General features: G+C 42.9%; 1 protein-coding gene across 1 annotated transcript in view; it reads right to left on the minus strand.

Annotated features, from left to right (window-relative positions):
- The window catches only part of avl9 (AVL9 homolog (S. cerevisiase)), a 167,109-nt gene that overhangs the window by 119,460 nt on the left and 25,209 nt on the right, over window positions 1-22,440 (minus strand). The window contains exon 6 of the mRNA XM_080194003.1: window positions 4,289-4,355. Coding sequence (XP_080050129.1) covers window positions 4,289-4,355 — 67 coding nt within the window. The remainder of the gene's footprint in view (window positions 1-4,288; window positions 4,356-22,440) is intronic.

The following is a 22,440-nucleotide window of genomic DNA, read 5'->3' on the forward strand; positions in this document are numbered from 1 at the left end:
TCAGTCTTCTCTGCTCCAGAGAAAACAGCCTAAGCCTATCCAACCTCTCTTTATAACTAAGATGTTGCATCCCAGGCAATATCCTGGTGAATCTCGCTTGCATCCCACCCTGTATATTCACATCTTTCCTACAATGTGGCGACCAGAACGACACATAGTACTCTAGCTGTGGCCTCACCAAAGTTCTGTACAACTACATCATGACCTTTCTGGATTTGTAATCTATACTCCAGTTGATAAAGGTGAGCGTGCCGTGTGCCTTTTTCACCACCCTTTCCACCTTCAGAGATCTATGGACAAACATGGCAAGGTCCCTTTGTTCTTAGGAACTTCCCAGTGCCAGCCCTATCATAGTACACTTCCTTGTCAAATTACTCCTTCCAAAGTGCATCACCTCTTCCATTAATTTGCCCATTTGACCATCTTGTCTATGTCTTTCTGTAATTTAAGACACCCAAACTCACTATTAACCACCTGGTCAATCTTTGTGTCATTGGCAAACTTACTAATCCCAGCCTCTCCCCCCAACCAACCAACCTCCCCCCCTCAAGTCACCCATGTCATTTATATAAATGACGAACAATAGGGGGACCAGCACTGATTCCTGTGGTACACCACTGGTCACTGGTCTCCAGTCACTAAAGCAGACATCTGTCAACACCTATCTCCTACCGCTAAACCAATTATGAATCCACCTCGTCAGATGACTCTGCATCCCATGTGGGACTTTGTCAAAGGCTTTGCTACAATCCACGTAAACTACATCAACCGCATGATTCTCATTCACACACACAGGTTACATGCACAAAAAGTTACATCAAATTTGTTAAGCATGACCTCCCTCTGATTATCCCTGATCAAACCTAGCCTCTCTAAATGGAGATAGATTCTTTCCTTCAGTATCTTCTCCAGTAGTTTCCCAATCACAGAGGAGAGACTCACTGGTCTGTAGTTCCCTAGCTTGTCTCTACAACCTTTCTTAAATAACGGGGCCACGTTTTCTGTTCTCCAATCCTCTGGCAAATCCCTGGCGGCCAGAGAGAAATTAAAAATTTGGGTCAGAGCCCCTGCAATTTCCTCCTCACCTCCCACAACAGCTTGAGATACAATTCATCCAGACCTGGAGGTTTGTCCACTTTTAAGCCTGCCAATAACTGCCACTTCCTATGACAATTGGCTCTAGAATCTCCCAGCACACCACCCCACCCCGAGTTCCATAACTACCTCCTCGTTCTCATGGGTGAAGACAGGTGTGAAATATTCATTTAACACTATCAATGTCCTCTGCCTCCACCCACAGATTTTCTCCTTGCTTCTTTATTGGCCCTACTTTTTCCCTGGTTATCTTCTTCCCACTGATACACTTATAGAACTTATAGAATATCCTAGGATTTTCCCTACTTTTATCAGCCAGAACACTCTCATACCCTCTCTTTGCTTTCCTAATTGGTTTCTGAAACTCCATGCTGCACTTTCTGCATTCCACTAATGACTCCGCAGACTTACTCCCCTTATACTTGTTTCAAGTTTCTCTTTTCCTTCTCATTGTATCCTGAATGTCTGTCATCCATGATTCTCTGAATTTGTTACATCCTTCTATTACTCTAGAGGGAATACGTTGGGCCTGTGCCCTCCCCATTTCATCTCTTAACGCCTCCCAATGCTCTTCTGTATATTTCCCCACAAGTAACTCGTTCCAGATCCTGCCTTATTTTGTTAAAATCTATTTTTCCCCAATCCAAAACCTTTTCCTCCAACTTGTCAATTTCTTTGTTCATAACAAATTTGAATTGAACCATGTTGTGGTCGCTATCACCAAAATGCTCCCCACGACAGATCAATCACCTGTCCAGCTTCATTCGCCAGAATTAGGTCCAGCACTATGCCACCCCTTGTTGGATCTTCTGCATATTGACTTAAAACATTTTCCTATATTCATTTTAAGAACTCTACTCCATCTCAACCCTTAACATGTTGGCTATCCCAATTAATGTTGGGAAAATGGAAATCACCTTACATAATTACCCGCATTACATTTACATCCCTTCGTGAATTGCACATATTTGCTCTTCAATTTCCTACTATCTGTGGGTCTATAATAAACACTTAGGAATAAAAAGGGGACAGCTATGTTACTAAGCTCTTTATATGATGCCTCCTCCAAGATATCATCTCTCCTTCCTGAAGTAACTGCCTCCTTAACTAATAATGCAATGCCTCCTCCTCTTTACCCCTTCCTCTGTCTCACCTGAAGATTCTATATCCTGGAACGTTAAGCTGCAAATCTTGCCCTTCATTGAGCCACACCTCTGTGATGGCTATATCATAATTACACGTCTCAATCCTCACCCTTAACTCACTCATTTTACCTTTAATACTCCTGGGATTAAAGTAGAGGCCCTCCAGCCTTGTCTTACTCCCACTGGCCTAGCCACCAAGCCAATATCCATCCCTTAAATGAATTGTAAAAAATAACTTGAAGCTTGTGTATGTCATGTAACAGCGAAGTACTTAATCATTGTTAATTCCGATAGCGTGCTTGCAGCTATCAGAAATCCACTCACACCCATCATAACTTAATTACTTCTGTACTCCCAGAAATAATTAGGATTACATTCACAAGGTATATGCCATTCTTATTTCCAGCCATACCCTTATTGCAGCACTTAACAAAAAAGGTGAGATGAAGTGACAAAGCATGGGTGATTCAATGCTGACCCATTGTATTTAACAAGAAAATATGTGCAAGTGTTGATAACACTGTAAACCCAGGTTTAATCATGACGGTTGTAGCATATTTAATTAATATAGAAAAGGTTATGAAATATATTTTAAACTAAATCACCTACAGATATTGTAACAAGAAAAATGTTATTTTAGGTTTTCACGTGAAATAATAAGGAAGCATCTGAATTGCAATCTACTTTTCCTGCTTAATTTACACCATGGTGCACAATATTTAAGGAAACAGTGACAGAACAAAGGACAGTAAACGTACTGTTTTGGCCATTCAGAACTGACTGAGCTGGTCAAAGTCATGCCTGCCAGAACAGGCCTTCACTTGGTCATTAATAAACCAAATACAAGGGAAGAATTTGCATAAGATCTTTGATTTGATTTATTACTATCACATGTATTGGGATACAGTGAAAAGTATTGTTTCTTGTGCGCTATACAGACAAAGCATACTGTTTATAGAGAAGAAGAGTGCAGAATGTAGTATTAGTCATCTTTTATTTGTGGGACGTGGGCGTCACAAGCTGGTGAACATTTACTGCCCATCCCTAGTTGCCCTCGAGGTGGTGGTGGTGAGTTGCCTTCTTGAATCGCTGCAGCCCATGTTCCGTGGGTTGAATCTCAATGTTGTTAGGGAGGGAATTCCAGGATTTGACCCGGTGACCGCAAAGGAATAGCAATATATTTCCAAGTCAAGGTGTTGAGTGGATTGGAGGGGAACTTGCAAGTATGGTGTTCCAATTTATCCGCTGCCCTTGTCCTTCTAGATGGAAGTGGACCTGGGTTTGGAAGGTACTGTCTAAGAATCTTTGGTGAATTGCTGCAGTGCATTTGTAGATAGCACACATTGCTACTAATGAGTATGGTTGGTAGAGGGAGTGCATTTTTGTAGATGTGGTGCCAATCAAGCAGGCTGCTGTGTCCTGGATGGTGTCAAGCTTCTTAAGTGTTGTTGGAGCTGCACTTATCCAGGCAAGTGGGGAGTATTCCATCACACTCCTGACTTGTGCCTTGTAGATGGTCAATAGGTTTTGGGGAGTCAGGAAGTAAGTTACTCGCTGCAGTATTCCTAGCCTCTGACCTGTTCTTGTATCCAGTGTGTTTATGTGGCGAGTCCAGTTGAGTTTCTGGTCAATGGTAACCCCAAGAATGTTGCTGTGGGTCAACCACTGTCCCACCATGCTACCCATGGAGACGAAGCCACCCACGAAGGAAACAGCACCGTTATTCAAGAACTTGAAAACTTAATCATGCAATTCATTTGTGCGATATGAATAGTAGGTTTGAAATAAATCGGTCAGTCAATTTTGAAATGGTTGCTGGTTATTGATTGGTAGCTTATTTTAACTGTCCAGTAAATGGAACTGGTTTTCCATCGGTTTCAACATCTGACTGAGTAAATGCCACATAAATTCATCATGGTTATCAACATTGTGGTTATTTAAGGAGCTCTGTTTTTTGCCCTGTGAATGTGAAATCAGACATGGAAAATAGACTGCTTCTGCTTACAAGCTTGTTTCTCCAAAACATAAGGTGATTTTAATTCACTTACCCAAGGAAGCCTGGGACCCTTCTAATGCATTTCCTCCTAAAGAACTGTTCATGTGTTCATAAAGTTCCTAGTTTAATCATTAAAAATGGTAAACATTTTACATACTGAAGACATCTAACCACTACACAAGATAAACGTTCCACTTAATCCAAGTAAAAACAGATTGACTTAATATTTAACACTTTTAAACACTGCACAAAAAAAAATGTACTACCATTATTACATAAGTGCATGATGAAAATCCATCACTGAACGTGTTATATCCGATATTACATGTCTGTGCAATCTTGCATATTTCATTGCATTTTTGAAGGATACTTCAATTTTAAAAATCTACACAATATTAAGAAAGTTAGTGCAATAACAAACTTTGCTGTGTTTAAAAAGTAAAATTAAAGAAAAATTAACCAAACATTTTTCCTGAAAAAAGCCAAGATTACCAGAGGAAATAAAACACAAGAACAATTAAAAATGAAAATATACTTCCAGCACTGATACAATATTGTAAAAATAAGAGCTTTTCAGGACTCTTCTGGAATTTTTATCCAAAAGTCAGCATAAGCAAAACTAAATTGGTATGGTTATTGCCTAGAAGTGGAAATGGAAAACAGAAATTGCTTGGGTTGAATAAGAGCGTTATTTTCATTCAAGGACAGAAGATGAAACTATTCATTGGATAAACATATGTTTATTATTTTCAGTCTCCACGAGTCATTAGAATCCATCAAAAGATTCAGGAGGTGACAACATATTCAAGGGAAAGGAGGAAAATGCAGAGATGGCACTGTAGTTTGCAAGTACAGTTAACAGTGCCTTTTCTAGTAGCTTTGAAACAAAGGAGGGATAATACTGGAGAAGAGGGAGCCATCTACAATGTTAATATTTAGAAAGGGAGGTTTGAAGATCAGCAGCTTAGTGAGATGGAGATCAAGGAAGCAGGAGTTTTATCTAGTAGTTCAGATAAGCACAGAGAGGCCATATTGAAGAGGAGGATTGAATACTGCGAAGAGAGTAGCTTGCATGAGCTGGGGACCAAAAGGAGGCAACGCAGCATAAGTAGCTGGATAAATGGTCTTGATATCAGTGACAAAGAAATTTCACACTTTTTGGTGGAGTGAGGGGTGAAAGAGGCAAGGCAGACAGGTATGAGAAGCTGAGTGGTAGGGAAAAGCAACATTTTATGATTATTTTTCATTTCACATTTACTCCAGGACCAGTGAGCAATTTTAGTAAAAGAAAATGAGAACTGATAGCACTTGATGCAGTACAACCAGATCTGCTGATGGATGACTAAACCAACTGTATAACGTGCATTAAATATTAGTAGGTTATATCAGTATTGGTATGGTTTATTAATTGTAGTTTAATATCGTTGATAAAGCTTTTTTAATATTGGCAAGGTTTGCAACCAGTAGTATATTTTAATAGCAACAAGATTGTTCATTGATAAATTAAGAAATGGCAGGGCTGCTCCAGTCTTGAGACTGTACATCTTGTACTATGTGGGAACCCCAATATCCTAGATAACCATTTGCACAAGTTGTAGAAGCTCTGGGTTTTTTGAACTTAAGCAGCAGTGGCATCATATCCGTGAGGTTGAGAGCTTCATGGTTAGCACAGTTATAGGTTTGGTCACACTGTAATTTAAGAATATGCAGTGGCAGAGGCTGGATAGCCAAAAAGGACAAGGCAGTTAGGACAAGGGGTTTCCCAAGTGCATCCCACTTCTCAAACAGTATTCCATTCTGAATACTAACCAGGATAACTATTCTCCTGGTAAATGCATCCAAAGCCTTGGAACCACAGGTGGCTGAGCTGTATAGGGGTACAAGCAAGAATGGAAGAGCAATAAATGACAGATGATTCTACAGTTCAGGAAGTGGTTTTGCAGCTGCAGATGTGAATACAGGATGGTATTTTACCCTCCCGCGTCAGACCTCATTGAGCGGCTGCAGAACATTCTGGAAGAAGAGTGTGAGTAAGCCAAAGGCCATGGTCCATATCAGTACTAACAATTTGGGTAAAAAAGGGTTTCGATCCTATGGGCAGAATTTAAGGAGTTAATTAAGACATTAACAAGCAGGATGTTACAGTAATAATCTATGGACTACTCAGTGCTACGTGCTAGTGAACATTGAAACAGGAGGCTAGTGCAGACAATACTCGGCAGGAAGACAGTGCAGTGGCGAAGGCTTTAGATTTCAGTGCATTAGACCATTTCTGGAGATGCTGAGAATTGTACAAGTTAGACGGTTTGCACCTCCACAGAGGCAGGACAAATATCCTTGCCAGGAAGTTTGCTAATTCTGTTGGGCAGGGATTAAAATGATTTGACATGAGGATAGAAACCGAGAGTGAACTCAGAAATTGAGATGGAAGGCAGAAAATTGGTGAATTGGGCAGAAAGGCAGAGGAAACAAAGGTTAGAAAATGATAATACTCAAGGACATATACGTAACGAGTACAGCAAATAAAACAGACAAGTTGAGGGCACAGATAGAAACATGGCAGTATGATACTAAAACTATTACAGAGATATGGTTAAAAGAGAGCCAGGAATGGCAATCAACATTCCTACCTACAGGATTTTCAGGTGAGATATGAAGGCAGATAATAATGGAGAGGAAGATGGCAGTTCTAGTTAAAGATACAATTACTGCTGTGAGGAGGGATGATGTCAAAAGGATCATCAATTGGGGCCATATACTTTGAGCTAAAGAGCAAAAAAAGGCAGTCACTACTGGGAGTGTACTATAAAAATGTTCTGCTCGAAGTTGTTAAACTCCACATTCAGTTCCTCCACTCCACCTCTCCCCACATGCCCCCCCCACCCCACTTCCATTTACTTTATTTCATTTTGTTTCTTTCTTTCAGCTCATTCATCTATTTTTATCATCCTTCTTTCTCACTTCTATTTTTCCACTTCTCTACTCCCATTCTCTGTCTCTGCCCACCCCCTCCACAGCAACTGCCTTGACCATCTGTACCTCTATTCTGCCATTCATCCGTTCTAAACACTTAATGGACACTTTTAGCGCCTCTCCCAGCCTTCTTCATCCTCATTTACATTCCCTTCATCATATTACAGCACCTGCCTCCAACCATCATGGTATAATACTTGAATTTCCTTTGCTCTTAGCTCTGACGAAGGATTATCCAGAGTCGACACATTGCTTCTATTCTCTCTCCACTGATACAGTCAGACCTATTGAGATTTTCCAGCATTTTCTGTTTTTGTTTCAGATTCCAGCATCCGCAGTGCCTAGTCTCCAGAGAGCAGGCAGGGGGCACAGCAGCAGCAGCACTGCGAGTATAAATCTAACTTACCTCAGGGATCTGCAGCCTAGCCTCCAGGGAGGAGGTCAGAGGGCGGAGCAGCAGCTGCTGAGAATATCAATCTAAATTCTTGGGGAAATACCCTGAAAAGTGATGTCACAGAAAAGATGTGACCTGATTGGCTGGCCAGAAATCTGTGCTAAATTTGAAAGAGAACAGTGCAAAACTAAAGAAACCAAAACTAATTAAGTTCATTAACTAAGTAGAGCTGGCTGGATAGGTGATGTGCTGTAGTTGTATCATGTGGGAGCTAACAGATCCCATTGCGAACTGCAGTTACCATATCTGCAGCAAGTGTTGGTTGTTCAAATAATTTGGGCTCAGAATTGATTAGCTGGAATCCGAGCTTCAGATGCTGTGGCACATCCGGGAGGGGGAAGTTTCCTGGACACTTGGTTTCAGGAGGCGGTCACACCCAGTAGAAGAGGTACCTTTAGTCAGTAGTCAGGGACAGCAGGGTGAGACTGCAAGTGAGGCACGTATGGGGATTCTGAATTCAGGAAGTGAGGAGCCTCAGCTCTTGACTTTGTCCAACAGACATGAGATATTGGTCCATGTGGATGAGGAAAAGGGCTGTAGGGAGAATGAACTGGTTGATCGCTGCACTGTGATACAAGAGGCCATTCAAAAGAGAAGCAAAAAGACAAATGGTAGTTGTAGGGGATTCTATAATTAGGGGAACAGATAGCACTCTTTGTAAACCAGATCATGAGTCCTGCATGATAGGTTGATGCTCAGTGCCAGGGTGAGGGACATCTCTGACTGGCCTGAAAGTATATCAGAGTGGGAGGGGGAGGGTCCAATTGTTGTGGTCCATGCTGGGACAAACAGAGGCAAGACTAGGAAAGAGGACCTGTTTGGGGACTTTCAAGCCCTGGAGGCCAAATTAAAGAACAGGTCCTCAAGGTTGTAGTCTTTGGATTACTACCCAAGCCACATGCAAATCGGCACAGAGTTGAGAAAATTAGGGAAGTTAACATAAGAACATAAGAAATAGGAGCAGGAGTAGGCCATCTAGCCCTTCGAGCCTGCCCCGCCATTCAATAAGATCATGGCTGATCTGTTGTGGCTCAGTTCCACTTTCCCGCCCTCTCCCCATAACCCTTAATCCCCTCTCTTATCAAAAACCCATCAACCCGCTTCTTAAAAATATTTAGCGAGGCAGCCTCCACCACTTCAACGGGCAGAGAATTCCAGAGATTCACCACCCTTTGAGTGAAGAAGTTCCTCCTCAACTCCGTTCTAAACCGCCTCCCCTTTATCTTGAGGCTGTGCCCCCTAGTCCTACTGTCTTTTTTGAGCGGGAAGAGTCTCTCCACCTCTATCCTATCCATCCCATTCATCATCTTATACGTCTCAATGAGATCTCCCCTCATTCTTCTAAACTCTAGCGAGTACAAGCCTAGTTTATTCAGCCTCTCCTCATAGCTCAACCCCCTCAACTCCGGTATCAGCCTAGTAAACCTCCTCTGCACTCTCTCCAAGGCCAAAATATCTTTGCGCAGGTGCGGCGCCCAAAACTGCACACAGTACTCCAGCTGCGGCCTCACCAATGCCCTATACAGCTGCAGCAAGACCTCCCTACTTTTATATTCAATCCCCCTCGCTATGAAGGCCAGCATCCCATTCGCCTTCCTGACCACCTGCTGCACCTGCAAGCTGGGTTTTTGCGACTCATGCACAAGGACCCCGAGGTCCCTCTGCACCGTCGCCTGCTGCAGTTTTTCGCCACGTAAGTAATAGTCCTTCCTACCATTCTTCCTACCAAAGTGGACCACCTCACACTTGCCAACATTAAATTCCATTTGCCATTTCCTGGCCCATTCGCCCAGCCTATCTAGATCCTTCTGCAGACTCTCCACACCCTCCGCACAATTTGCCTTTCCCCCAATCTTGGTGTCATCAGCAAATTTCGACACCCTGCACTCGGTTCCCTCCTCCAGATCATCTATATAAATGGTAAATAGCTGAGGCCCCAGCACCGACCCCTGGGGCACCCCACTAGTCACCAACCGCCAATCCGAATAGCACCCATTGACCCCCACTCTCTGCCTCCTATTTGACAACCAATCCTCTATCCACGCTAACACCCTACCCACAACTCCATGTCCCCTGACCTTCTGCAATAACCTCTTGTGAGGTACCTTGTCAAACGCCTTCTGAAAATCCAGAAAGACCACATCCACCGGCTCTCCTCTATCCACTGCCCTAGACACATCCTCATAGAACTCCAGTAAATTTGTCAGACACGACTTCCCTTTAATGAAACCGTGTTGCGTCCGCCCTATCAAGCAATTCCCTTCAAGATGCCTCGCAATTTCCTCCTTAATGACGGATTCTAACATTTTACCTACCACAGACGTTAAACTAACCGGCCTATAATTCCCCGCCTTTTGCCTGGCACCCTTCTTAAACAACGGCGTAACATTAGCCGTTTTCCAATCTTCCGGCACTTCCCCGGAATCCAGCGACGTCTGGAAAATAACCACCAAGGCATCCACTATCACCTCCGCCATTTCTTTCAGAACCCTCGGATGCATTCCATCCGGTCCTGGGGACTTGTCCACAATCAGCCCCTCCAGTCTGTCGAGCACCTCCTCTCTAGTAACAGTAATGTCATTAAGACCCTCCATTCCTACCACCTTTCCATCGCTAACACCCGGCAAATTATTCACGTCCTCTTCCGTGAAGACAGAAACAAAAAAGTTATTCAAGACCTTAGCCATATCCCCATCCCCTACCACTAGCTCCCCTTTCTCATTCTCTAAAGGACCAACGTTCACCCTAGCCAGCCTCTTCCTTTTTATATATTTATAAAAACTCTTGCTATCCTTTTTTATATTAAGTGCTAGCCCAGCCTCATAGCTTCTCCTACCCTCCTTTATCAACTTCTTTGTCAATCTTTGTTGACATTTAAACCTTTCCCAATCCTCTTCTCGCCCACTGCTCTTAGCTACTCTAAATTCCTCCGCTTTTAATTTAACACTTTCCTTCACCTCCTTCGTTATCCACGGCTTATTACCTCTCTTCCTACTGTCCTTTTTAACCATCGGAATAAATTTCTGCTGAGCACCAAGAAAGATCTCCTTAAAGATCCTCCACTGCTCCTCAGCAGACCTACCTTCCAACGCACTCCCCCAGTCCACATTCGCCAATTCTTCTCTCATCCTACCATACTCCCCTCTATTCAAACAAAGGACGCGTGTCCGGGAACCCACTTTCTCCTCCTCCATCTGCAACAGAAACTCCACCATACAATGATCACTCTCTCCAAGAGGATCCTTCACCGCAAGGTCCCTAATTCTACCCGCCTCATTACATAGCACCAGATCCAAGATAGCTCGCTCCCTCGTCGGCTCCAACACACACTGTTCAAGGAAATTATCCCAGCAGCATTCCAAGAACTCCTCCTCGAGCCCACCTCGTCCAACATGGGTCGACCAATCAATATGCAGATTGAAATCTCCCATAACTACTGCCGTCCCACATGTGATTAAAGGAATGGTGCGGAAAAGAGGGGTTCCATTTCATGGGGCATTGGTATCAGTATTGGAACAGGAGGGATCTGTACCACTGGGACGGTCTTCACCTGACCCGATCTGGGACCAGTGTTCCAGCAAATAGGATAAATAGGGTAGTCACAAGGACTTTAAACTAACAAGTTGGGTGGAAGGGAAGACTTCTACTATGGGAAGTATCACGGTTAATGGAAAGCAAACAGCAGGTTAGCATGTGGAGAGAAGATTTCAACTACACTGAAAATTAGGAAAAAAGTTAAAAGGAAGGAGAACGTGGGAGATATTAATGGAGATGTTCGGATTCAAAAAGATGATACAAAAATTAGCAAAAGGGCACTTTATCTGAATGTTCGCAGCATTCACAACAAGGTAGATGAGTTGATGGCACAAATCATCGTGAACGAGTATGATTTGGTAGCCATTATAGAGACATGGTTGCAGGATGGTCACAACATAGAAGACAGAAGGTAGCAGTAGAGAGGTGCTTTTCGGAATGGGAGACTGTGACCAGTGGTGTTCCACAGGGATCAGTTCTGGGACCTTTGTTGTTTGTAGTATATATAAATGATTTGAAGGAAAATGTAGCTACTCTGATTAGTAAGTTCACAGATGACACAGATTGGTGGAGTTGTGGATAGTGAAGAGGATTGTCAAGAAAATAAAGCAAGATATAGATTGGTTGGAGACTTGGGCAGAGAAATGTCAAATGGCGTTTAATCCGGACAATTGAGAGATAATGTATCTTGGAAGATCCAATGCACGTAGGAATTATACAGTAAATGGTATAACCCTTAGGAGTATTGACAGGCAGAGAGATCTGGTGTACATATCCACTGATTATAAAAGTGGCAACACAGGTGGTTGTTAGTCAAGACAGCATATGGCATGCTTGCCTTCATCGGTCAGGGCACTGAGTATAAAAATTCGCAAGTAATGTTGCAGAACCTTAGTGAGGCTTCATTTAGAATAACGTGTACAATTCTGGTTGCCACACCACAAGGATGTGGATGCTTTGGACAGGGTACAGAAGAGATTTACCAATACGTTGCCTGGTCTGGAGCGTATTAACGATGGAGGGTTTGGATAAACTTGGTTTGTTCTCACTGTAATGATGGAGGTTGAGGGGTGAACCTGATAGAGGTTTACAAAGATTATGCGTGGCATGGACAGAGTGGATAGTCAGATGCTCTTTCCGAGGGTAGAGAAGTATCGGGGACACAGGTTTAAGGTGCACGGGGAAAAGTTTAGAGAAAATGTCCGCAGTGAGTTTCTTTTTACAGATGGTGGTGAATGTCTGGAATGCGCTGCCCAGAGAGGTGGTGGGAACAGGTACGATAGTAGCATTTAAGGGGCAACTAGACAAACACATGAATGGGCTTGGAATGGAAGGACACGGACTCCCTAAAAGCATATGGCTTAGCTTAGGCAGGCATCATGATCGGCGCAGGCTTGGAGAGCCAAAGGCCTGTTCCTGTACTGTACTGTTCTTTGATCTTTGACTGGGAGTTAAATACAAGAACATAAGAAATAGGTGCAGGAGTAAGCCATCTAGCCCTTCGAGCCTGCCCCGCCATTCAACAAGATCATGGCTGATCTGAAGTGGATCAGTTCCACTTTCCACCTTCTCCCCATAACCCTTAATTCCCTTGTCTATCAGAAATCTATCTACCCATGACTTAAATATATTCAGCGAGGCAGCCTCCACCACTTCAATGGGCAGAGAATTCCAGAGATTCACCACCCTTTGAGTGAAGAAGTTCCTCCTCAACTCTGTCCTAAACTGCTCCCCCAGCCTTATTTTGAGGCTGTGCCCTCTAGTTCTGGTTTCCTTTTTAAGTGGAAAGAATCTCTACCTCTACCCTATCTAGCCCCTTCATTATCTTGTAAGTCTCTATAAGATCCCCCCTCAGCCTTCTAAACTCGAACGAATACAGGCCCAGTCTATTTAATCTCTCCCCATAAGCTAACCCCCTCATCTCCAGTATCAGCCTGGTGAACCTTCTCTGTACTCCCTCCAAGGGCAATATATCCTTACGCAAATAAGGGGACCAAAACTGCATACAGTACTTCAGTTACGACCTCACCAGTGCCTTGTACAGTTGCAGCAAGATCTCCTACTTTTATATTCTATCCCCCTCGCTATAAAGGCCAACATTCCATTCGCCTTCTTGATCACCTGCTGCACCTGCAGACTGAGTTTTTGCAATTTGTGCACAAGGACCCCCAGGTCCCTCTGCACGGTAGCATGCTGCAACTTTTCACCCTTTAAATAATATTCCTTCCTATTATTTCTACCAAAGTGGATAACCTCACATTTGCTAACATTATACTTCATCTGCCAGGTCCTCGCCCATTCACTCAGCCTATCCAGATCTCTCTGCAGACTTTCTGCGTCCTCCACGCAATTCGCTTTTCACTCATCTTCGTGTCATCAGCAAATTTTGTTACCCTACACTCAGCCCCCTCCTCCAGATTGTTTTATGTATATGGTAAACAGTTGAGGGCCCAGCACCGAACTCTGCAGCACGCCACTAGTCGCCAACTGCCAACCAGAAAAGCACCCGTTGATTCCAACTCTCTGCTTCCTGTTAGATAACCAATTCTCAATCCACGCTAACACTTTACCCCCAACTCCGTGTACCCTAATATCTAGGGGTATCATTCATTAGGACAGGTAGGAAGGTAAGGAAGGTGGTGTGGTTCTAATATTTAAGGGTGACATCAGAGCTGTAACTGACAGATGATATAGGGTCTATGGGTGGGAATTAGAAATAGTAAAGAGGAAAAAGTCACTGATAGGTTTAGACTATAGGCTACCAGATAATAATATGGGCAAGCAATAAAGAAAGAGATAAATGATGTTTGTAAAAATGGTACAGCAATTATAATGGGGGATTTTAATCTACATGTCAACTGGTCAAACCAGGTCGGTCAAGACAACCCTGGGGAGGAGTTCATAGAATGTATCCACGACAGTTTCCTTGAACAGTATGTAATGGAACCTACGAGGGAGCAAGCTATCCTAGATCTGGTCCTGTGTAATGAAACTGGAATAATTAATGATCTTACAGTTAAGGGTCCTCTTGGAAGAAGCAATCACAATATGGTTGAATTTAAAATATAGATGGAGCACGAGAAGGTAAAAATCCAATACCAGTGCCTTGTGCTTAAACAAGGGAAACTACAATGGGATGAGGGAGGAGTTGACTAAGGTATACTGGGAGCAAAAACAACTGAGGAACAGTGGAGGACTTTCAAAGTAATTTTTCATTGTGCTCAGCAAAAAAGTATATACTATGATAAGGAAGAAAGGAAAAGAATGAGGAAAAGAAGGAAAAGGAAGAAAGGAAGTAGGAAAAGCGATAATCAGCCATTAATGTCTAAGGGAATAAAAGAAGGTATCAAATTGAAAGAAAAAGCATACAAAGTGGCAAAGATTAGTGGTAAACTAGAGAATTGTGAAATCTTCATAGTCAACAGAAAACCACGAAGAAAGCTACAAAGAAAAGTAAGGTGGATTATGAGAATAAACTAGCTCAATATTAAAACAGCAAAAGTTTCTACAAATATAAGATGATTAAAAAAAAGTAGCTTAGGTAAACATTCGTCTTTAGAAGATGAGGAGGAAGGATGTAATAATTGGAAATTAGAAAATGACAAACATCAAACAGGTATTTTGTGTCTGTTTTCATAGTGGGAGACACAAATAACATGCCAAAAATTGATGACAAGGCGACTATGGCAGGTGAGAACCCAGAAACTATTACCACTAAAAAGGAAATGTTGGGCAAGGTAATGGGGCTAAAGATAGACAAGTCTCCTGGCCCTGATGGAATGCATCCCAGGGTACCATAAGAGATGGCAGGGGAAATAGTGAATATGCAAGTGATGATTTACCAAAATTTTCTGGACTCTGGGGTGGTTCCTGCAGAGTGGAAAACAGCGAATGAGTCCTACTATTCAAACAAAAGAGGTAGACAAAAAAAGGGTAACTACAGGTTGGCTAGCTTCACTTCTGTAGTAGGGAAAATGTTTGAATCTACCCAGGAAGAAATAACGAAACAACAATGTAAATTGTCCCATTGGGAAGATGCAGCATGGATTCATGAAGGACAGGTCATATTTGACTACTCTGGTGGAATTTTTTAAGGACATTACGTGCGCAGTGGACAATGGGGAACCGGTGAATGTGGTATATCTGGATTTACAAAAGGCAGTTGACAAGCGTCGCACCAAAGGCTGCTACATAAGATAATGGTACACTGTGTTTATGGGTAATAAATTAGCATGATAAAGGATTGATTAACTAACAGGAACCAAGAGGTAAATGGGTATTTTTCTGGTTGACAGTGACTGGTAGTTGTGCCTCAAAGATCAGTGTTGGGACCACAATTGTTTACAACTTACATAGACAATTTGGAGTTGGGGACCAAGCGTGATGTATCAAAATTTGCAGATGACACTAAGATGAGTGCAGAGGACACAAAGTCTGCAAAGGGATACAGATAGTCGAAGTGAGTGGGCAAAAGTCTAGCAGATGGAGTACAAAGTTGGTAAATGTGAGGTCATCCATTTTGGTAGGAATAACAGCAAAATGGACTATTGTTTCAATGATAAAAAAATTGCAGCATGCTGCTGTATAGAGGGACCTGGGTGTCCTTGTGCGTGAATCGCAAAAGGTTGGTTTGCAGATGCAGCAGGTAATCAAGGAGGCAAATGGAATTTTGTCATTCATTGTAGAGGGATGGAGTTTAAAAACAGCTTGGTTATGTTGCAGCTGTAAAAGGGTGCTGGTGTGGCCACACCTGGAATACTATGCACAGTTTTGCTCTCCTTACTTGAGAAAGGATATACTGGCACTGAAGGGAGTGCAGGGGAGATTCACTGGGTTGATTCCGGAGTTGAGGGGGTTGAGTTATGAGGACAGGCTCAGCACACAGACTATACTCACTGCAATTCATAAGAATGAGGGGAAATCTTATATTTCTGCACAAGAAATCTATATAAGATTATAAAAGATATAGATAAGACAGGACAGGGAGGATTTTTCCACTGGCAGGTGAAACTAGAACTAGGGAACATGGCCTCAAAATAAGGAGGAGCAGATTTAGGGCTGAGTTGAGGAGAAACTTCTTACTCAATTCACATTCAAAGGTTGTGAATCTGTGGAATTCCCTGCCCAGTGAAGCAGTTGAGGCTACCTCACTGAAGGTTTTTAAGGCAAGGATAGATAGATTTTTGAATAAAGGAATCAAGAGGGATGGTGAACGGGCAGGTAAGTGGAGCTGAGTCCATGAAAAGATCAGCCATGATCTTAGATGACTTATTCCTGCTCCTGGTTCTTATGTATTTTGCTTTTATCTCGTGTCTGACTAACTTGATTGCATTTTTTGAGGAAGTAACAATGATGCTTGATAAAGGTCAGACAGTTGATGTGGTCCACATGGCAGACTGGTTACTAAAAGCTCTTGGGATTCAGAGAAATGTAACAAGCTAGACACAAAGTAGCTCAGTAGCAGAAAACAAAAGTTTAGTTTTGCAGCTGGAAGGCTGTTATCAGTGGGATTCTACAGGGCCCCTGTTTTTTGTGGTATATATTAATAATATGGACTTGAATGTTGGGAGCATGATCAATGACACAAAAAATGGCTGAGAGATTCAAAGAGCAGGGAAGCTGTCCACTTCTGGAAGAATTTATCAGGGGGATGGGAAAAATGAACTATAGTCCAAAAGCCAGTGTTGAGGGCCGTGAGGTACTGAGGAAGGTATCAAGGTCACAGGAGTGTATAGGCAGACAGGATGGTGGGTTGAAGTGTATCTACTTCAATACAAGGAACATCCAGAATAAGGTAGGTGAACTTGGAGCTTGGATTCATACTTGGGACTATGTTGTTGTAGCCATTATAGAAACATGGTTAGAACAGGGACAGGAATGGTTGTTGGAAGTTCTGGGGTATAGATATTTCATTAAGAGTAGGAAAGGCGGTTAAACAAAAAGAGTAGGAGCAGCATTGTTAATCAAGAATAATTTAATGGCTGTTGAAAGGCATTGAGGGGATCTGCCTACTGAGGTAATATGAGCTGAAGTTAGAAATAGGAAAGGATCAGTAACGCTGTTAGGAGTTTTCTATAGGCCCCCAAATAGTAATAGAGATGTGGAGGAGAAAATGACAAAGCAGATTATGTATAGGTGTGGAGGTCACAGGACAATTATCATGGGTGACTTTAACTTTCCAAATATTGATTGGAATCTTTATAGGTCAAATAGTTTGGATGGGACACTTTTTGTACAGTGTGTGCAAGAGGGCTTCCTGACACAATATGTGGATAAGCCGACAAGAGATGGGGCCACATTGGACTTGTACTGGGAAATGAACCGGGCCAAGTGTTAGATTTGTTTGTGGGACAGCATTTGAGATAGTGGCCACAATTTGGTGTCCTTCATTATTGCAACAGAGGGGGATAGAATCACACGGCAGGGCAAAGTTTATAATTGGGGCAGGGGTAATTATGATGCGATTATGCAAGAATTTGGGAGAATAAGATGGGAATAGAAACTGTCAGGTATGGGCACATATGAAAAGTAGAGCTTGTTCAAGGAACAAATACTACAAGTCCTTGATAAGTATGTCCCTGTCACGCAGGGAGGAAATGGCCAAGTGAGGGAATCATGGTTCACAAAGGAGGTTGAATGTCTTGTCAAGAGGGAAGAAGAAGTGTATGTAAGGATGAAAAAAAACAAGGTTCAGTTGGGTCCCTTGAGAGTTACAAGGTTGCTAGAAATGAGTTAAAAAAGGGATTAAGAGAGCTAGGAGGAGCATGAGAAGTCCTTGGCGGGTCAGATAAATGAAAACCCCAAGGCTTTTTACTCTTGTGAGTAATAAAAGAATGACCAGGATGAGGTTAGGGCCAGTCAAGGATAGCAGAGGGAACTTGTACATGGAATCAGAAGAGATAGGTGAGGTGTTGAATGAATACTTTTCTTCAGTGTTCACTAAGGAGAGGGGCCATATTTTGAGGATGAGTGAGAGATACAGGCTGATAGGATGGAGGAAGTAGATGTTCTGAAGGAAGATGATGTATTAGCAATTTTGAAAAACCCGAGGGTCAATAAGTCCCCTGGGCCAGATGGGATACATCCTAGGATACTTTGGGAGGAAAGGGACGAGATTGCTGAGCCTTTATCTTTGATCTTTGGGTCCTCATTGTCCACAGGGATTGTGCCAGAGGACTGGAGAGTGGCGAATGTTGTTCCTCTCTTCGAGAAAGGAAATAGGAACGACCCTGATAATTATAGGCCGGTTAGTCTTACTTCGGTGGTTGGTAAGTTAACGGAAAGGGTCCTGAGGGATATGATTTATGACCATTTGGAAAGGTGCAGCTTAATTTGGGATAGTCAGCACGGTTTTGTGAGGGGTAAGTCCCGCCTCACAAATTTGACTGAATTCATTGAGGTGGTAACTAAGTGTGTAGATGAAAGTAGAACAGTTGATGTCGTATACATGGATTTTAGTAAGGCATTTGATAAGGTTCCCCATGATAGGCTCATGAAGAAGGTAAGGTGGTGTGGGATAGAAGGAAATTTGGCCAATTGGATAAGTAACTGGCTGTCTCATAGAAGACAAATGGTGGTGGTGGTGGAGGGAAAATTTTCAGACTGGAGGCCAGTTACGAGCAGTGTACTACAGGAATCGGTGCTGGGTCCTCTGCTATTTGTGATTTTTATCAATGACTTGGAAAAGGGGGCTGAAGGGTGGGTCAGTAAATTTGCTGATGACACCAAGATTGGTGGAGTAGTGGATGAGAAGGGCTCTTGTAGGCTGCAAAGAGGCATTGATAGGATGTAGAGTTGGGCTGAAAAGTGGCAGATGGAGTTTAACTCTGATAACCGCGAGGTGATTCATTTTGGTAGGACAAACTTGAATGCAGATTACAGGGTCAACGGCAGGGTTCTGAGGAATGTGGAGGAACAGAGACCTTGGGGTTCATATACACAGATCTGAAGGTTGCCACTCAAGTGGATAAAGCCGTGAAAAAGGCTTATAGTGTGTTGGCATTTATTAACAGGGGGTTTGAGTTTAAGAGTCGTGGGGTTATGCTGCAACTGTACAGGACCTTGGTGAGACCACATTTGGAATATTGTGTGCAGTTCGAGTCACCTCACTATAAAAATATGTGGAAGCATTGGGGAGAGTGCAGAGGAGATTTACCAGGATGCTGCCTGGTTTGGAGGGCAGGTCTTATGAGGAAAGGTTGAGGGAGCTGGGGCTTTTCTCTTTAGAGTGCAGGAGGATGAGAGGCAACTTAATAGAAGTTTATAAGATGATGAGGGGGATAGATAGAGTGGACGTGCACAGGCTATTTCCTCGGGTGAACGTAGCTGTTACTAGCGGGCATAACTATAATGTTCATGGTGGGAGATATAGGAGGGATGTCCGAAGTAGATTCTTCACTCAGTTGTTGGGGTGTGGAATGCATACCTGCTGTGGTAGTTGCATCGGACACTTTAGGAACTTTCAAGCGGTTACCGGGTAGACACATGGAACACGCCAGAATGATAGGGAATGGGATAGCTTGATCTTGGGTTCGGACATAGTTCGGCACAACATCGAGGGCTGAAGGGTCTGTACTGTATTGTACTGTACAGTTCTATGTATATCAATGGACTGATCAGGTGGGCAGAAGTGTGGCAAATTGAATTCAAGCCAGAGAAACGTAGGGTAATGCATGTAGGGAGATCAAATATGGTAAAGAATTAGACAAGTAATGGGAGGTTACTGAGAGGTGATGAGGAAGCGACGGACCCTGAAGTGCATTTTTTTTTAAATTGTTCACGGAATGTGGGCCAACATTTACTGGTCCATCACTGAGGGCATTTAAGAGTCAACCACATTGCTGTGGATTGGGAGTCACATGTAGGTCAGGGCAGGTAAGGACAATAGATTTCCTTCCCTAATGGACATTAATGAACCAGGTGGGTTTTTATGACAATCAACAAAGTTTTCATGGTTATTAATTTCAAATTTTATCTGCTATCTTGGGATTCAAATCCAGGTCCCCAGAACATTAGCCTGGATCTCTGATTACTAGTCCAGCGAAAATACCACTATGCTGTCTCCCTTAAATGTCTACACATCCCCAATTTGATTGAATTTTTTTAAAAGGTGATTGATGATGCAATGGCTGTAGGTATAACGTATATGGACTTTAAGGCATTTGGCAAGGTATTTAAGGCATGGCAAACTGGTACTAAAACTAAAATCATGTGGGATTTGGGGTGGGCTGGCAAGATAGATACAAAAATGGTTCAGTTTAGGAGACAGTAGCAGTGGAAGGGTGGTGTTTTTCAGAAGAGAGATCTGTAGCTAGTGGTGTTCCACAGAGACTAGTGGTGGAAGCTCTGTTGTTTGTAGTATATCTAAATGATCTGGAGAAAAGTGGTTCGCATGGGGGCGTTGGTGGAGTTGCTACTAGTGCTGGGGATTGTCAGAGGTATAGACAGATTGAAGATTACAAGGCACAGATAGAACAAGATATAGATAGATTGAAGACTGGGTACAGAAATGGCAGATGGGGTTTAATCCAGACAAATGTGAGGTGATGCATTTTGGAGGATCAACATTCGGTGTGAATTGTACTGTAAATCTCAGAACCCTTAGGAATATTAACATACAGAAGGACTTGGGCAACAGTTTCCTTAAAATGGCAACAGATGGCCAAATTAACTAAGCATATGGCATGCTTGCCTTCAGCCAGTTCAACGAGTATAAGAGTTGGGAAATTATGTTGTAGCTCTATATAATACAGCGACAATAATCTCTCCCTCAATGTCAACAAAACAAAGGAGATCGTCATCGACTTCAAGAAGCGTAAAGGAGAACATGCCCCTGTCTACATCAATGGGGACAAAGCAGAAAGGATCGAGAGCTTCAAGTTTTTAAGGTGTCCAGATCACCAGCAACCTGTCCTGATCCCCCATGCCGACACTACAGTAAAGAAAGCCCACCAGTGCGTCTACTTTCTCAGAAGACTAAGGAAATTTGGCATGTCAGCTACAACTCTCACCAGCTTTTACAGATGCACCATGTGCTGGTTGTATCACAGCTTGATATGGCTTCTGTTCTACCCAAGACTGCAAGGCACTACAAAAGGTCGTGTATGTAGCCCAATCCATCATGCAAACCAACCTCCCATTCATTGATTCTGTCTAGACTTCACGCTGCCTCGGCCAAGCAGCCAGCATAATTAAGGACCCCACGCACCCCGGATGTCCTCTCTTCCACCTTCTTCCTTCGAGAGAACGATACAAAAGTCTGAGATCACGTACCAACCGATTCAAGAACAGCTTCTTCCCTGCTGCTGTCAGACTTTTGAATGGACATACCTTGCATTAAGTTGATCTTTCTCTACACCCTAACTATGACCGTAACAGTACATTCTGCACTCTCTCATTTCCTTCTCTATGAATGGTATGTTTTTATCCATATAGTGTGCAAGAAACAATACTTTTCACTGTATGTTAATACATGTGGCAATAATAAATCAAATATTGGCTAAGCAGCATTTGAAGTATTCCATGCAGTTTTGGTCACCACAGTATCAGAAGGATGAGAAAGCTTTAAAGAGACTGCAAGGAAGGTTCACTAGGATGTTGCCTGGTCTCGAGGGTGTTGACTATGAAGAGAGATTGAATAAACTAGGATTGTTTTCACTGGAAAGACAGAAGCCGAGGAGAGACCTAATAAAGGTCTATAAAATTACGAGAGGCATAGACAGGGTGGATAGTTAGAGGCTGTTTCTGAGGGTGGAAGTGTTAATTGCAAGGGGACATAAGTTCAAGGTGGGAGGGGGAAAGTTTAAGGAAGATGTGCGGAGGACATTTTTCATGAAGAGTGTGATGGGTGCCTGGAATGCGTTGCCAGAGGTGGTGGTGGAAGCAGGCATATTAGAAACATTTAAGAGGCATTTGGATGGGTACATGAATAGGGAGGGAATAGAGGGATATGGACTGAGTAAGGGCAGAAGGTTTTTTTTAAGTTTAGTAAGGGGACAGCTCGGTGACAGTGCTCAGCACTGCTGCCTCACAGCGTCGGGATCCAGGTTCAATTCCAGCCTCGGGTGACTCCCTTTGTGGGATACATTTTCCTCGTGTCTTTGTGGGTTTCCTCCAGGTGCTCACGTTTCCTCCCACAGTCCAAAGATGTGCGAGTTAGGATGAGTGGCCATGATAAATTTCCCCTTGTCAGTGGATTGGGACACTAAATATGTGGGGTTACAGACCTGGGTGGGATTGTTGTC

The sequence above is a fragment of the Carcharhinus amblyrhynchos genome, chromosome 8 (genome assembly GCF_965287045.1).
Source record: "Carcharhinus amblyrhynchos chromosome 8, sCarAmb.v2.hapA, whole genome shotgun sequence".
Taxonomy (NCBI): Eukaryota; Metazoa; Chordata; class Chondrichthyes; order Carcharhiniformes; family Carcharhinidae; genus Carcharhinus; species Carcharhinus amblyrhynchos.